This window comes from Plecotus auritus, assembly GCF_963455305.1.
Source record: "Plecotus auritus genome assembly, chromosome: 7".
Classification (NCBI taxonomy): domain Eukaryota; kingdom Metazoa; phylum Chordata; class Mammalia; order Chiroptera; family Vespertilionidae; genus Plecotus; species Plecotus auritus.
The window spans coordinates 46,968,321-46,985,093 of record NC_137774.1 but is presented as its reverse complement, the minus strand read 5'-3'; the positions used below and the strand labels follow the sequence as shown (position 1 = coordinate 46,985,093).

At 53.6% G+C, this 16,773-nt stretch overlaps 1 protein-coding gene and 1 long non-coding RNA gene across 5 annotated transcripts in view; one reads left to right on the top strand and one right to left on the bottom strand.

The window, feature by feature from the left end:
* GAS7 (growth arrest specific 7) overlaps window positions 1–16,773 on the top strand; it is a 211,203-nt gene that overhangs the window by 157,955 nt on the left and 36,475 nt on the right. For all 4 annotated transcript variants that reach the window (XM_080681514.1, XM_080681515.1, XM_080681517.1 and 1 more), the window contains exon 4: window positions 6,886–6,971. In XM_080681514.1, coding sequence (XP_080537640.1) covers window positions 6,886–6,971 — 86 coding nt within the window. The remainder of the gene's footprint in view (window positions 1–6,885; window positions 6,972–16,773) is intronic.
* On the bottom strand, window positions 12,646–16,750 carry LOC308254917. The gene is made up of 3 exons (XR_013961263.1): window positions 16,601–16,750; window positions 14,649–14,889; window positions 12,646–14,555 (listed from the first exon to the last, which is right to left on the bottom strand). It is a non-coding gene; the product is annotated as an uncharacterized lncRNA (long non-coding RNA).

Genomic DNA, 16,773 nt, shown 5'->3' with positions numbered 1-16,773 from the left:
GGAGCCAGGGAAGATTTGTCTAAGGAAGTGGCCTTTCAGCTGAAGCTTTACGGACAGTGAGACTCTGTGTAAGTGTGTGGGGTGGCAGTGAAATGTCCTAGGCCAGGGAATACTCAGTGCAAAGGCCCTGGGGCAGGAGTGATCTTGTCATGTTTGAGAATGGAGAGCGGGCCAGTGTGGCTGGACGGTAGGGGATTAAGGGAGGGCAGTCAGTCATTGGGGCCTGCTGGGCTTCCCGAGACAGAGAGAGGAAGGTGTTGGGATTTTGTTCTGAGCATGATGGTCGGTGTGGGGATTCAAGCGAAATTCAGCGGAGATGTCTTGCCTTCATGAGAAACCACCTCCTGGAAGCAGCCAGGCAGCCGGGGCTCTGTGAAGACAGCTCTGGATTAGCCGTGATAGGGGTTGGGGTACTTTTATGCAAGGGGGGTGGGTGGTGGTGAGGGCAGTGTGGGAAACTCAGCCACATTTACTGACCACGGACGTGGCCTGATGAAGAACATGGAAAATCAGGTCAGGAAGAACGGCAGTGGGAACCACAGGTTAACCCAGCCAGGCTGAGGCGGCCCCCTGCATGGACTCAGGGTGCGGGGGCCAGGGGGGCGCGTGGCGAAGGGGTGAAGCAGGCCGTGGGCTCAGTTTTACTTTTGAGTTGTAGGTCCGTGAGCCTCCGGAGAGGGCCACCTCCAGACAGGGCAGGTTTGTGGGGTGACCACCTGGAGAGAGGGCTGAGCACTGGCCCAGCCCCCACCAGTTGGATTCCGCTCTTTGGATGTGGGTGCTGGTAGGGTCAGCCCTGGGCCGCTGGGCCCGGGACTTCCCCACTGGCTTCCTTCTTCAGAGTTGCATGTTCAGGACCTTGCTGGGGACAGTTGATGCCAGGCCCTCTGGGAGGTCCGCTGAAAGCACTAAGTCATCTTTGGCTGGCTTAACATGCAGCGTGGAAGCAGGGATTTACAGAGAGAGAAACAGCAGCCGGCCGAGGGAATGGACATGTGAGTGGAGTGAGGTTGTGGGAGTTCCGTGTGTGAGTCACAGGGTCGGATGGAGTGGTCCATCCAGCCGGGCCCTCATGATGATGGAAACGTTGGCATCTGCGCTGTACACTGTGGTAGCCACGGTGACGGCGGTCAGTGGGTGCTGGAAATGTGGCTGCATTTTCAATGTCGTGTAACTTCATTGAATGCCTTTCTTATTTTGGAATCATTTTAAATGTACAGGAACATTGTAAAGACAGTACAGAGAATTCTGTGTACCCTTTACTCACTTTCCCCTAACGTTGACATCCTACATAACCATGGCACGTTTGTCAATACTAAGAAACAAACATTGTACATCACTATTAATGAAACTAGATTTTATTTGATTTCCCCAAGTTTCCCAGTATTGTCCTTTTTCTGGGCTAGGATCCAGTTCTGGATACCACATTGCATTTAGTTGTTTTTTTTTTTTTAATGCTTTAGAATTTAAATTAGCTACCTGTGGCCGATGGCTGCCTCATCAGACTGGGCAGGTGTGGAGCGTGAATTCCCTTCTGAGCTTCTGAGCCTGGGATGTGCATTGAACTTGAATTTGTGTGTGGTTGTTTTTTTTAAGATGGAGGAAATCTGTCTTTCACTGAGTTTCCCTTGTGGGGGGGGCGGGGTGGGTTTCAGGAAACCTGGATTCAGGCTTGAGCCCACTGAGGGGTCGTCCTGGGGAAACAGCCTCCTGCTGCATCCCCGGAAGCCAGGTCAAAGCGGGATTCCACTGAGGACCAGGGAGGTCTGCCTCGGAACCTGTGGCACCACCAGGAGGGGGTGCTTCTTCTGAGCAGAAGCTCCTGGGAAGGGGGCTTCAGAATCCAGCCCCCGCCCCCCGCACCCCTGCCCGTGCTACACTTGCTTCTCTAGCTGAGGAAACCTGAAGGCGCGCCTCTCCGCAGGGAGCCAAGCCGACCTTCACTCATTGCAGAATTAGCCATCGCCAGGCCCTCAGCCAGACCGCACCACTGACTTCAAGGGAGGCCATGGCACCCCCTTTGGAAGGGGCTTGCATGTCCCTTTAGCAACAGTGTCCCCGTCACTAGGGCCCCAGGGGACTTCCCAAGGCCTGCTTCATCTTCAATGGCCTGGAGCAGGCGTCCTCAAACTACGGCCTGCGGGCCACATGCGGCCCGCCGAGGACATTTATCCGGCCCGCCGGGTGCTGCTGCCTGTCCTGCTTAGCAGCCGACTCGTCCCGGGCCCGCAGTGCGCATAGGAATTTGTTCATAGTTTTTTTTAAACTATAGTCCGGCCCTCCAACGGTCTGAGGGACAGTGAACTGGACCCTGTTTAAAAAGTCTGAGGACCCCTGGCCTGGAGGAAGCCCCAGGCTTTCACCATTCACAACCACTGGACACACGTATTGTGAGTTCTGCTGTGGGGAATACCGTTTACATCTTAGACAACCAGGGGAGACTGTGAGGACCAGGCGGCCAGACAGGTATTTCCAGACCAGAGGCCACGATTGTAAAACTGCTCCTCTAAACAGACCGGGGCAGACGCTACACGCACCTGAGGAGGTGAGCGTGATGCTGGAAGGGCAACTTCCAGGGCCTTACTGGGTGTGGTGGCGGCGGTTGGGGAGTGGGGGGTAGGGACTGTGCCTTCAGGGATGTTGAGCACAACACTGGCTACAGTGTTTGCCTGGCTTCAGAACCTGCCTTCGACAGCCACCACTGTGGTTCCCAAAGTGGGTTCCACGGCATTCTGCCCAACACCAAGGCCTGCTGTGAACAAACCAATTTAAATCTGAATAGTGGGGGCACTTGTCCAAACTCTGTGGACCTTTCCCTTCACCGCTTGTCATAATAGGCACCCTGCAGAACTGGTGCCCTGTGGCACCAGCGGGGAACGTGGTTGTAGGATGGAGGGAGGGTGGAGGGGACAGATTCAGGAACAAGGCCCTGGGCGCCCAGGGGTCATAGCCTTGAGGAAAGAAGTGCCTGTCTTTATTCCAGAGAGAAGGGAGATTGGACCAGACCTAAAGGAAAGAGGGGGTGTCCGGGGATGACACCTTGTTTGGAAAAGGGCATCTGCTCTTTGGGGTTCTTTAGGGAGCAGGAACCTGGACGATGGGGCTCAGGATGAGCTGTTGCGCCGTGGATTCCGGGCAGCAGAAGTTGCAGGCTCTTTTGTTGCTGTGTGTCTCTTCAAAACCCTTTCTGTGTTCCTTTTCCGTTTTTAACCACTTCCCTCCTCCCCTAGCCTGAATGCCTCCTTCTCCTTTCTACCAAGTATCGGTCTGCCTCCTGCGTCTCCCAGGCCCCCTCCCTACCTGCCTGTGCAACTGCCCACAGAGAGGGGTGAATGCGTGCGTGTGTTTCTATTTGTATCTGAAGTTACTCGATAGATCTTTCTGTTCCCTCTTCTTATCTGGAAAACAGCTAATTTGGCATGTTATGTTTTTACTTGCATCCCCAAAGTAAATTATGTTCCTTATGGTTATGAGTGATCGTGGTCCTTGGTCAATTTTATTTAAACCCCTCCCTCCCCCAGAAGCTGGAGGCCTCAGAAGCACCCACCTCGGGCTCATGAGTTTTGTATGTAAGCCCTTGGTAAGTGGGGAGCCTGGAGGACTGGGAACCCCACTGCAGGGTGCTAAGCGTGGGCCATGCGGCTCAGATCTCCGCTGTCACTTTCCTCGGGAGCGCAGCGCAGTGGGACAGGGTGTCCGAGGAGAGCAGACAAGTGGTTGAATGGAAATTATGTTTTCTTTCCCAGTAATTGTTTTGACATGAGCAGTAATTAGCCAACAGCTGACAGACCAGAACTGAAGTGAGAACAAGAGAATGGATTAGAGGCAGAATGCCCTGCGTCAGACAACTCCTGGGTGCTGTGAGCGGCGGGCTGGGAGCCTGGGGACCTGGAAGCAGGGAGAGAGAGGGGTGGGTGAGGGTGCTGTGAAGGGAGTACATAGAGGTCAAGGGGGCAGCCTCTGCCCTCAAGAACTTGGGGACAACCTTAGTTTACAGGGATCCCACACCCTCAGAGGTCGAGACTGACTGGGAACCGAGGCCTGCTCAGGTGAGAACTTCCAGACTCTGTAGTCATAGTCAGACTGAATGTAGTTCTGTTTGTTGTTGCCATTGCTAGATTTTAGGATCGGGTGATGTTGGCGTTGTGTAATAAACTGGGAAACTGACCATGTGTTTCTACAGTCTATTGTGGTGCCCGAGAGTTTGAACGAGTTTGCCCATACAACCATCTGGGCCCAGTGCCCGTGGGAGGGAGGCCCCTTTTCAAAGATTTTATGCATTTTGGCATGCCTGGTGTGTCCTTTGAAACCATGTGGATCATGTGAACCTTATGGAAGGCTCTGTGTTTATTACATGGAATTATAAATCAAATGCTGTTGCATTAAAGAGCGTGTCTCTGCTATGTTGGTTGTGCTTTCTTTCTAATTCTCCATTTGGTCTCTTTCCCTCTCAATTACACACGCTGGTCTGCATTTTTCATTGTTGTGACCCTGCCCCTCCCCGCAACACACAGAGAGGACCAGCAGGTCCTTAGTGCCATCCTGCCTCCCAAGCTCAGGAATTCCTGTTGCCATGTTTCTACCTCTTTCTCGTGCTTTCCTTTGCTTTATTTCCTTGGCTTTTGAATCTTTTCTAAATTTTTAAATCGAATGTTCAGTTCATTTATTTTTACATGTCCTTGGCTTTGATAATGAAATAAGGAAGGCTATAGATTTTCCTCCAGATATAATTCAGGCCTTGTCCCATTTGTTTCCGATATGTTCTTCCTCATTATCTTCTAAATGTTGTGAAGTTATTGTTTTAAATTCCTCTTGGCCCTCAGATTATTTAACAGGCATTTTCTTATATTTCTAAGCTTTTGGGAATTGGGGGTGGGAACTTGTATATTTGCTCTTTTGTTGTTAATATCTACTTTTATTACTTTCTGCTCAAAGAGTGTGGCTTGAGTTATTTACGCCTCTTGCAATTTATTGGTACTTTATTTGTGGCTTAAATATGCGCAACTTTTTTTTTTTAATGTTCCATGGCTTCTTGGCAGAGATATTATCTTTGTTTGTAGGGTATTATGTTTCATATATCCAGTTCAATCAGCCTTTTAAATTAAGTTACCGAGATTTTCCACATCCGTGCTCTGCCCGCTAGGTCATGGGTGAGAGCCGGGTGCTGGGTTTCCTGCTGTTGTCTGGTTCTCCAGCATTTGTGTTTTTCCATTTCAGTGCTGATCAGTAAACCTTCCCAAAGGTCATGCCTTCCGTTTCGTTGTATTTAACATCAGTCTAATGCTCTTGGGGCACAGCTTATGCCTATATGAGTAGATGGTCCTCACACCACCTCCCCCGACATCCTTTGAAGCTCATGGAATCCTGCCCCCCCTTATCTGGGGGACTCCTGAGTAGTGCCAGCAGTTGACCAGCTGCCTGAGGGGAGTACGCTGCCCACATGGGGTTAATTTATTTCTCGTTGCTTCCTGAGCCACTGCGCAGTTGTGGGGGAGGGGGCAGCTCTGGGCCCAGTTTCCTGTTGTCCCGGGGTGTCTGTGCCCCCCTTCTCCTGCAGTGTCAGGCCCACCTTGCAGATGGGGAGCAGCCCAGGGAATCTGCTCAGTGTGGCTCTGTTTCACTGCAGGCCGTGGAGGAGGGAGCACCCCAGCACAAAAAGTTCTCATGGGGTCGCCTTCACCCCCATGGCTGGCCTCCCGCCCCTGCCACTGCACATGAGCAGGGGTTCCCGACTTTCAGTCATTCTCCGTTTTGCTTCCTTCCACACTGCAGAGCTCTCAACAAACTGGTTCGGACAGGAGTCTATGTGTCCCTCCAGCCCGACCTGCACAGTCGTTGCTGTGGCTATCCCTCCAAGCCGGGGGCGGGGGAAGCAGGCTTCCTTGGCCCCCTGTGATCATGCAGTCTTGGGGTGCAAGGCGACTAGATTAAGGAGCTAAGCAGTAAACCTCCCTCTCTCCACCCCCTCTCTTTTCATGAAGTCCTTTATAATTCAGGTCCATTTTGCAGGTGTTGTCTCATTCATACCAACAAAGTAGGTTTGGGGACTGGGTAGCATTGTCCCCATTTTATAGCTTCAGAAGCTGAGGCTCACTGAGCAGGAGCCACAGGACTGTGCCCGTGAGAGCAGCGCCACCCGTGGGAACTGGGGTTGCATGGGCCGCACAGTGGTGCTGGGGCTGCCAATCCCCGTGATGGGGGTATTTATGTGACAGACACTGGTAAATGCTGGGAACCAGCCCCCCGCCCTCCCCCCCGCCACACACACACACACACACACACACACACACACACACACAAGGGCTAGCTCACATTGGGAGCGCGAGTGAATGTCAGAGAGTAGAGTTTTAGAGACTAGAATTTTTTTGTGTGTGTTGTTGTTTTTTTAATTTGGGGAAAAGCAACTTAAGAAGGATGTCAAGATCACCTGGCTATTAATTGGCAAAGCAGTTGTCATGGGAACCAGTAAACACACTCCTCATATGCACTGTGGCCGCGAGGATGGAGGGGTTCTCAGAGCCAAGTTTGTCAGAGAGCAACTACAGGATGGTGCTGGGGGACTCCTGACCCCAGAGAGAGAGAGAGTGGGCCCTTGCCCAGCACCAGTGACCACAGCCGATGGCGTTTCCAGAGATGGCCATTGGATGAGTGTTGCCTCAGCTCTTCCAAGCACATTCCTTCAAAAAGAAACGTGTTCCCCCACGAGTTCAGTCATTGGGTGCTGGGGGTTAGAGAGGTGCTCGCACCCCTTTTCCAGCTCTATGAATACGGGTGAGGTCCTGAGACGAGCCCTCCCAGCGCCTGGCCCTGAGGCAGGAGAAGGGGCGGCAATGGCAGGAAGTCTGTGGCCAGCACTGCATCTGAGCCGTGTTTCTGTCCCCGCAGTGAATGGATACCACGCATCAGGGACCCCAGCACACCCTCCCGAGACTGCCCACATGAGTGTCCGAAAGTCCGCCGCTGATCCCCAGGTAAGGGGTACTGTTATGGGAGGTAGGGGCAGGTGCTGATGCAGGGCCAGGGAGGTGTCAGTAAGAGGGGTGCATCAGGGGGTGAAGTGGCTGCACACGGCCCACTTCAGCCCTGAAGAGAAAGTCGTTGGTCCATCTGGTCACCCCAGTAACCACGCTTGGGGGAGAGTGGGCAGCCGTGGGTAGTTGGTTCTGGGAGCTGGGGGTGGTTTAGTGGTGGGATTGTAACCTTTGTGAGGGCAGTGGTTCTATCCTGCTGTCTGGGTTCCTGATAGCGAGTGAAGATTTTCCACGACTTTAAGGATATGGAGAGGGCCGGGCCATTGTCCTTTTCAACATTCCCTTCCTCCCCCAGACGTCCCCACATGGAATTCTGTAAGATGTTGTAGACACTTACTAATCTAGCCTGAGATAGCACAGGGTGGAAGGAATGGGAGTGTGTTTTAGATTCCCAGGCTGCCTTTGCATTTGTCGTCTCAATTGACACGTGTGCGACCGCACGAGGGCAGTGGCAGCACGGTTCCCATGTCACAGGGAGGTCACAGATGGCTGAGTGACACCTGTGGGTGGCCATGGTCACTAGTGTCAGACCGGACCTCGGTGCCAAACCCCCTGGCTCCCGGTCGAATGAGGCTGCATTGAAGGAACTGAGGACTTATCTTATTTATCTAGTCTGTTCAGAAATTATCTAGATGTTCTCTATGAAGCCTCCAAGCTCCATCCGCCCTTTCCAGGAATTAATGTGCCAGGCCCCGAGGGTGGTGGTGATAATGATGATGATGATAACAACAGCTGCTTATTATCAACAACAGTGGGTAGTACCTGCCAATCATGGAAAGAAAGACCTGGGGTGGGGGGGGGAGGGGGGAGGGGGAGTGATTGTGGCCAGCTAAGATGTGTGACACTTAGCTGTAATGCAGGCGAGAGCGCTCATTTCCAGAAACGTAATTCAATCATTGTCCTAGGGTTTGCGGCTCTGTTGACTAATGAGTTTGCCGACCACTGTCCTAGGAGGTGGAGTGCTGGGCTCAGGTTCAGTTCAGTGAAAACTCCGGGAATGAATCTGGGCATTCCCATGGGCCCAGGCTTCTTATATTAGGACTAGAGGTCCAGTGCATGAATTTGTACACAGGTGGGGTCCAGCCGGCCCAGCCCCAATTGGGGCGGATTGGGGCCGGGCCTATCGGGAGGAGGAGACCACGGGAGGTTGGCCAGCCAGCCCACCCCAATTGGGGCCTGATCAGGGCCAGGCCAGCTGGTGGGCCCTGCCCCCTATCAGGGTGGTGGGGGCTGATTGGGGGTGGGGGCCGGCTGTGGGGAGGGGCTAAGGGTGGTGGGACAGCCAGCCCCACCCTCGAATGGGGTAGGGGGGCCGATTGGGGGCCAGTGGCCTGGGGGAGGGGCCATGGGAGGTTGACTGGCCAGCCCCACCCCTAATCAGTGGGGGGGGACCATTCGGGGGTGGAGCTGGCTGGGGGGAGGGGCTGCAGACGGATCGGGGTGGTGGAGGCCCATTGGGAGCGAGGCCAGCCAGGGGGAGGGGCTGCAGGCAGTTGGCCAGCCAGTCCTGCCCCCTATTGGGGGGGGGGGGGGACAATCGGGTGGGGCCGGCTAGGGGAAGGGTCTGCAAGCAGATCGGGGTGGTGGGGGCCCATTAGGGTCAGGGCAGGCCAGGGGGAGGGACTGCAGGAGGTTGGCCAGCTGGCCCTACCCCCTGATCGGCCAGTTCACTGGCCACAGTGACCAGTTGTTCTGGTCATTACAGCGTTCTGGTCACTGGCTTTTTATATATATAGACTAGATGCCTGGTGCACAAATTTGTGCACCAGTGGGGTCCCTCAGCCTGGCCTGCAGGATCAGGCTGAAACTGGCTCTCCGACATCTCCCAAGGGGTCCCAGATTGCAAGAGGGTGCAGGCCAGGATGAGGGCCCCCACTGGTGCACGATCAGGGCCAGGGAGGGCCGGGGAGGTTGGCCAGCCGGGGAGGGACTGTGGGATGGCTCCAGGGCATCTCCAGCCCATCTTGCTCAGTCCTGATCAGCCAGACCCCAACAGCAAGCTAACCTACTGGTCGAAGCATCTGTTCCCTGGTGTTCAGTGCACATCATAGTGACTGATCGACCAGTCAACTGTCTGCCCCTTGGTGGTCAGTGCACGTCATAGTGAGCGGTTGAGTGGCCTTAGCATATCATTAGCATATTATACTTTGATTGGTTGAACAGATGACCGGATGACCAGACACTTAGCATATTAGGCTTTTGTTATATAGGATGGATTCAAGAAACACCTGAGCTTGTTGTTAAAATGCAGATTATGGCTCAGGAGATCCAGGAAGGGGACCGAGGTTCTGCGTCTTCAGCCTGTACCCAGATGCTGCTGCAGGTCAGGACACACCTCGGGCAGCGAGGATCTGGGCACCGGTGATGGTGCACATGCATGAGTGTGTGTCCCCCCACTCCCCTGCTCATGGCACACATCATGTTGCTTCCTGCTGAGCCCCAGGCGGCCTTCCTCGCGCAGCCTCTGTCTGTCTGTTTGAAATGAAGCTCATTTACCATCTGCCTGAGGCGTGTGTTCTGGAGATGGCAGCCTAAATCCTGCTGGGGCTTCTCAGCCACTGAAAAAGCTGGGGCTGCCCTGGGCATCTTCAGGAAGAACATTGGAAACAAGCCCCATCATTCTTCCCTCTCTAATAGGACATGGCCCTCTCACCCCAAAATACGGCAGAGTGGTTGCTCAGCCACTTAAAACAAAATGCATCCTGATGGCAGCCTTCTCAGAAGCCATCTGGCTGTGTGAGCATCAGGCCTCTGACCCAGGAACCTCCCTTTCCACGTCTGCTGTTGGGTTGGACTCAGGGTTCTGGTTGATGTGCGAGCGTTCACTCCAGCAGTATGCACAGCACTGCAATGTTGGGCCCCATAACCGTCCAGCCAAGGGCCCGGGAGGGATGGATTGTGGCACCAGGCATGCCGCCTGCCAGTGCCGTCCTGAAGTTGGTAAAGCTCATTCTACCGAAGGAAACAATGACTTAGGACAGTGGTCAGCAAACTGCGGCTCTGTTGACTAATGAGTTTGCCGACCACTGAGACAGGGGCTTAATCACAAGGAACAACAACAGCCTGTAATTATTGGAATCGAGAGTCTAGGTCAGTGGTCGGCAAACTCATTAGTCAACAGAGTGGCAAACCGCGGCTCACGAGCCGCAGTTTGCCGACCACTGACTTAGGAAAATGCTGGGAACATGATATTGAGTGGGGAAAGCAGAGCACAAACTGCATGTACAGTCGGTCTCATTTGGGGAGGAAATCTATGTGTGAGAGAGAAATAACTGGAGGAAAAACAACCAGACATGGATCGCGGTTCGACTGCCTCTGAGACTGTGGTTCTCAATCGGAGGACATTTGGCAATGTTTGGGGACATTGTGGTTGTCACAGCTGGGGCGGCGGTGCTGCTGGCTTCTAGTTAGGAGGGGTCAGTGGTATTACTAACCATCCCACAGTGCACAGGACAGTCCTTGTCACGAAAAGATGATTCCGGTTTGAAAGGATGAATGGCGCTGAGGTTGGGAAGTCTTGGTCTTGGTGATTTTTATTTTCTTTATAGTTGCCATTATTTTTCAAATTTCCTGAAATGAACACATTTTACTTTTATAGAAGGCAGATAGAATGAGTATTATTTTTTTTAAGAAGAAGTTAGGGTACTGGTGTTGGGGATGCAGGGAAGGTGAGCCCCAGGGACCCAGCCTGGGCAGGCTGCGTCTGTTCAGACATGTGGCATAGCGTGTGTTCTTCGGGATGATGACGTTGACAGTGGAAGTATCATCCAGGTGACGAGGAGAAGTCATGCAGTAAATGGAGGGGGCAAGCACGCATCTGTGCCCAGATTCCCAGGCTGTGAGACAGAGCATTGTCCCCTGAGGCTGGGAAAGGCTTCGTGAGCTGCAGGCTTGCATCCCCCGTGGATACAGGGGGCTAGAGGCCAGGCCTGGGAATAGGACACGAAGGTTTGGCACTTACAGAGGATTGCTACCGCAGTGATCCCCGGAGTACATCCAGCTCTCCTCAGCCTGCATGGTAGTGACTCCCCACCCCAGGCTGTCAGTTATCATTAATAACAGTTATGACTTAATATTTGATGAATGAATGGGCAAGTGAACACGTGGCTATTTGCAGTGCAGGATGGGGGTGCACCAAGTAGCTCATTCAAACCCCCTGCCCTCCCCCCCCCCCCACCGTGTTCTTTTCTGCTACTTGGACAAGCTCATCAGGAAGATTAGAATGTTGGGGGAGCAGGGTGGGGCGGGAGGAGCAGACCCAATCTTCATGGAAACCAGCAGTGTGTCCCCGCTCTGCTCTGTTGTGGGGAGGACTGATGGCTGGGTATCCAGCTGCCCCAGGATGCCTGCCTCTCCTCGCAGCCCTGGGAGACCTTCATGGCTGGGCATGGGTGGTGGTGATCTGGCGCCACCCAGTGGAAGTTTTCAGGTCTGCAGACCTGGGCAGGCTGCCTGGGTACTGGGTACTGGGGCCCACCTGATTGCACAGGCCAAGTATCAAAGGCCAGTAGTCTTGCTGGCCTTTGTAGAGCACATCCTAGCCTGTCCCCTGCCTGCCTGGCTACCTGGGGCTATGGTGGTGGGACCCTGTCAGACCCCTTAGCAGGTATGAGGAGGGCAAGGGACCTGCCCACCAGTGCCCAGGCCTTTTCTGACCCACCTTTGCATGGTCCTGGCTTTCCTGGAACCTGCCCTCAGGAAGGCACAGGCGAGGGGAAAGGGAATGGACTAAAGGACCTACTGGAGAATAGTGTCTGGGGTAGAAAAGAGGTGAAATACTGAGCGTTCATTTGCTTACTCCCGCCCCCCCTCAGTGACACTTGTTCCATTGTGCACATCCTTCTTTGCCAGGCACCGGGTCACAGGCAGGAGTAGTCCCCGCCCTGAGGCAGGGTCACAGCTGGGGCTGGAGGAAGATGGGAGAGAAGTGATGGTTTCACTTCGCAGTGATGGAACTGGGGGGAGAGTGTGCCACAGGGCCTGGCAGGTGGTGGTGGGTCGTAGTGGGAATGTCAGGGAAAGAAAGACTCCTTCAGAAAAGGTACTTAAGCTAAGATGAAAGATGAGCAAACAAGTGGGGAAACAGTAGTCCAGGTGAAGGGAACAGGACCTGTGGGTGCCTGGAGGCAGAATTTGGCAGGACCCATAGAGACCGTGGGCTGCGGTTCACTAACTAGCGGGTGTGTGTGTGTGTGTGTTGGGGGGGTGGGGCGCAGGGTGGAAGATGAGGAGGCTGGAGCATCTGACCAGGCCTGTGGTGAGGAGCTTGGATTTGGTCCTAATCGTGCTGGGAGCCATTGAGAGGTTTCCTACTGGGTCCTACCTGCCGAGGGGTGGGACCCAGACTATTCACAGGGCAAAGAGACAGGGCAAGGAGGCACGCGGTGGGGCGGGGGGGCGGGGGGCGCTTGTGAGTCAGTTGTGAGGGACCTCTCCATCCCCCGCTGCAATGTACCAACCACTGTCGTCAGTCGGTCCTCACCACACAGTGACAGCTAGCGGCTCAGGCGAGGTTGGGAAACCAGGCTGGGGAAGGGCTTTGAAAAAGGGAAGGCAAAAAACTTTCCAGAATCATAGGCAAAGGAAACTAAAAAGCAAAAAAACGCACTTTGTTATGGACATTTGCCAACATTTATAGAAGCAGAAGGATTGCTACAAGAAAGGGCCACAGGCCAGTCATTTACCTTTGACAGTTATTCAGCCAATCCTGTTTCATCTATTTTCCCAGTCCTTCCCCCTGGCCCCACTGGGATTATTTTAAAGCAAATTTTTGACATATTGTTTTAACTGTAAATGTTTTATAATGTGTCCAAAGGGGGAGACATAGCCACAATACCAATAACACACTTAAGGACACACTAATTCAATCATATCATCTGATGCATATAATCCACATTCAGATTCACCATTGTCCTCAAAATGACTTTTACCCCTGCTTTTCTCCGCAATCCAGGCTCCATTGAGGTCTCACGCCTGGATATATTGGTTGCTCTAGCTCTTTAGTTTCTCTTTCTCAGACATCCTTATTGAGATATAATTTACATATCACATAATTCACCCATTTTAAGTATACAACGTGCACTGGGTTTTAGTGTGCAATAGTCGCAAAGTTGCACAATCATCATCATGATGAATTTTAGAATATTTCATCACCCCAAAAAGAATCCCCCCTAAGCCTTAGGCAACCACTAAGCTACTTCTGTCTCCACAGGTTTGCCTGGAATCATACCATATGGTCTTCTGTGTCTGGCTGCTTTCATAGCGTTTCACGGTCCATTAATGTTGTAGCATGTATCAGCCCTCCGTTCTTTTTTTTTTTTATAGCCAAATAGTATCCCATTGCATGGAGGTACTGTTCTGTCTAAATTATCACTTCAGTCTCTCTTATACTTCCTACACATTTGTTCTTTCGTCTTTCCTCGCGTTTCCTTTTTGGGGAAGGAGTCCAAGTCGATTGTCTTGTAGAAGGACCTGCATTCTTGGTCAAATTGTTTTCTTATGCTTCGGCCCAGGCTCGGCCGCTTGGCCAAGAATGCCGCCTGGGACGTGCTGCGTGTTTCTCAAGGTGTACATCCGGAGCGCACACTCCCAGGTCACACCTGCGGGGGGTGCTGAGTATGAGCTCTCGCTTAGCGTGGCGATGACCACATTTCTCCTTCCAGTGGCACCTTCTTACTTGGTAACTTGTCGCCGTCTGCGGGGTGCTAGGCTGAGACTGTGTGGGTCTCCCGGTCCCTGACAGTCTTCACTGAGTGCTTTGAGCGTCCTTGACAAGCAAGGCCTAAGTCTGTTTTGACATTGGGGTTTGCAAATTGGTGATTTGCTAATTCTTTATACATTTTTCTGTGAAGACTGCTGCCCTCCCCTCGCCCATCACCACTTTTGGAGTTCATCATTTGTGGTCGTTTTTCCTATTCAGGTTAAAATTGTCCCAAATCTGGCTTGTGGGAGCCCCTGTGAGCTGGCTTCCATGTCCTTTTGTTATAGCACATCATTTTTTGAATAAGGTATTCCCGGTTGGCCCGGACCTTTGGAATTGGCCACTTCCCAAGGAGCCCGAGTTCTTTTAGTGGGAATAGCATTTAGAAACCAACTCCTCACTAATAGGGGTTTTCACTGTGACTTCTGGGCCCTTTCAGGGGAGTGCTGCAGGGACTGTGTGTGTGTGTGTGTGTGTGTGTATTTTACATATATGATACATGTATATGACATGTTTCTATGTATACGTATATGACATTGGAACAATAGTCATCAGCTACAAATGCAGAGCCTGAGACCACCTCAGAGAGCCTGAGACTCCGCTCAGCACTGGCTGAGATGCACAGCTCAGGACAGTGATGGGAAGGTGCTGATGCCCACACTTAGAGCGCCACCCCCCGTGCCAGTACTTGCCCTCCTGTCCTGGCTCAAGTCATGGGAGGACGTGACCTCTGTGTTCAGCCTCATTCCACAGAGCCTTGGACACAGTGATTCCGAAAGCAATGCTTGTGGACGATGGAGATCTTTCCTGACCCCTGCAGACACCTGGAAAACAAGAGATGGCCCCCAGGCTCAGGTGGAGAGATGGCGGGAGACAGAAGCGTTAGTCAGGCTTGGCTTCCGATGTCCTCTACTTACTTGCCTTGTGGCCCCGGACAAGTAGTTGGTTTCTGCCAGCCTCCGTTTCACCATTTGTAAAGCGCAGGTGAAGCCTCGAACTTGCTGGTGTCCCATGCTTAGCCTGGTGTCCGCTTTGTAAGTAAGCCCGGGTGGCAGAGCCTCCTCCCTCGTCCTCTCCTCATTGCCATCCCATCAGCATCGAGACCGACTGCAGGCTGTGCCGGGGCTGCTGGAGCCTGCTCTGCTGCCCTCCTGGTGGCTGGAGTGAGAGCGCGGAGTGTCGACAACAGAGACCCTGCAAAATGCAGAACCCGTCCCAGAGACCCCTTCCGCCTTCTCCCTCAGGGTCAGTTCACCCTGAACAATGTGGTGAGGGAAGGGGAAGGGCGGGGGAGGGTCCGGGCGCTGAATCCCTGCACAGTCGAAAATCCATATGTAACTTTTGACTCCTCACAGACTTAACTACAGCCCCTTGGTATCCGTGGGGATTGGATCCAGGAGCCTAGTGGTTACCAGAATCCTCGCATATGCAAGTCCCTTCTATAAAGGGGCGCAGGGCAGTGGCCGCAGGTGCACACAGCTCACCCGCATTTGTATTGTGGGTTCCCAGCCACAGATGAGAAATACTGCTTGAACCTGAGGATGTGAGGCCTGGGATAAGGAGGGCAGACCGTATTTTTATTGAAAAACAACATCTATGTACAGGTGGACCCATGCAGGCAAATCCGTGTTGGTCAAGGGTCGGCTGTGTTTGCTTGGCCTGTGCCTCGCATGAATGAGCCCTCGAGAGGGCCCTGCACCTGTCTCCTCTCCTTGGAGAATGGCACCTGGGTGCCCGCCATGCTTTCCTCCCTGGCAGCCCCATTTTGGCAAGTGCCCAGGGGCAGAACTGATAACTTGGGAGGGTGCAGGGTGGGTGAGCTGGATGAGTGGATGCATTAAAAACATTGGCAGAAGCTGATTGGTTCCCAGCATGCTGTTGCCCCAGGTCCTGGGAGGGCTGCTGGAGGAGCTGCCAGAAGTGGGGCGCCTGAACATAGAAGTGGAGTGACAGAACATAGACCAGGCACCTCCCAGGGAGGCGCTAGCCCACCCGAGCCTGCGGGTCAGGAGCCTGGGAGCCCACCCGAGCCTGCGGGTCAGGAGCCTGGGAGACACGGCTAGGGCTGGAAGTGGGGTACATTCTTCAGTTAATTCTGATGCACCCAAAGCCTGAGGACCGTCGTAACAAATGTTGAAACTGAGGCTCAAAGAAGTCATGGGACTTGGCAGGACGTGAAGGCGAGTGAGTTCATTTTCTCGTCTGTGAGAGGGATGATCCGTGGGGCCCTTTTTATCTGGACCGTCTTAGTGGATTGGCTTTATTAGTTGACTTTAGTTACTAGCCAGAGTAGGTCTGGGAGGGAGGGAGGGGCCGAGGAGACCATAGGCAGAGACTCAGGCAGCTCCCTGTGTTGCCGGGTTAGCGGAGAAGTCCCTGAGGCAGGCTGGACCTGCTCTGTCCCCCCAGAAGTCATTCCCGCCCCGGGGGTGGGGGGCTGTTGGGCCCCAGAGGCTTGCTGGAGAAGTCCCTCCAGGCCTTTTGTGGGACTTGATCTGTGAAATCTGACAGCCGCTTCCTTACGCTCCACTAGAGAAAGGATAGGGACTCTCACACGATGGCCACACGCGTGCCTCAGGGGTGAGCCTGCACCAGGACGGGCGTGGCTCGGGACGGGAGTGGGCACCACCATCCTGCCTGGAGACCCTACCGACTCCCTGATGTCACCGCCGCGAGTGCAAAAGCGAGACCCAGAGCTGACCCTCCCCATTAGGTTCCTAGGCTCTTGCCAGCCCTCCTCATGTTCCGATCTGAACCGTCCTCGGCGGGCGCTGCTGAGGACTGTGGGCTCAGAGGCACTGGGATGGTGGTTTTGTTGCCGGCAGCAGGAAGACATAACAGGCAATTTAAAGTCTGAATGAAGGCTGACCTGTGGCTTTCAGCTGAGATCCGTGCTGCTCTGGGGCTGGAGAGCGGCAGGGAGGTGGCTGAGCCCCAGGGCACCTGGCACGGATGGATATAGGGTTTCATGTGTCCCACCCAGGTTCAGATGAAGCTGTTGCTCTGCATCCTGGGTGCCAGTGCCCGGAGGTGGTGGCCTGC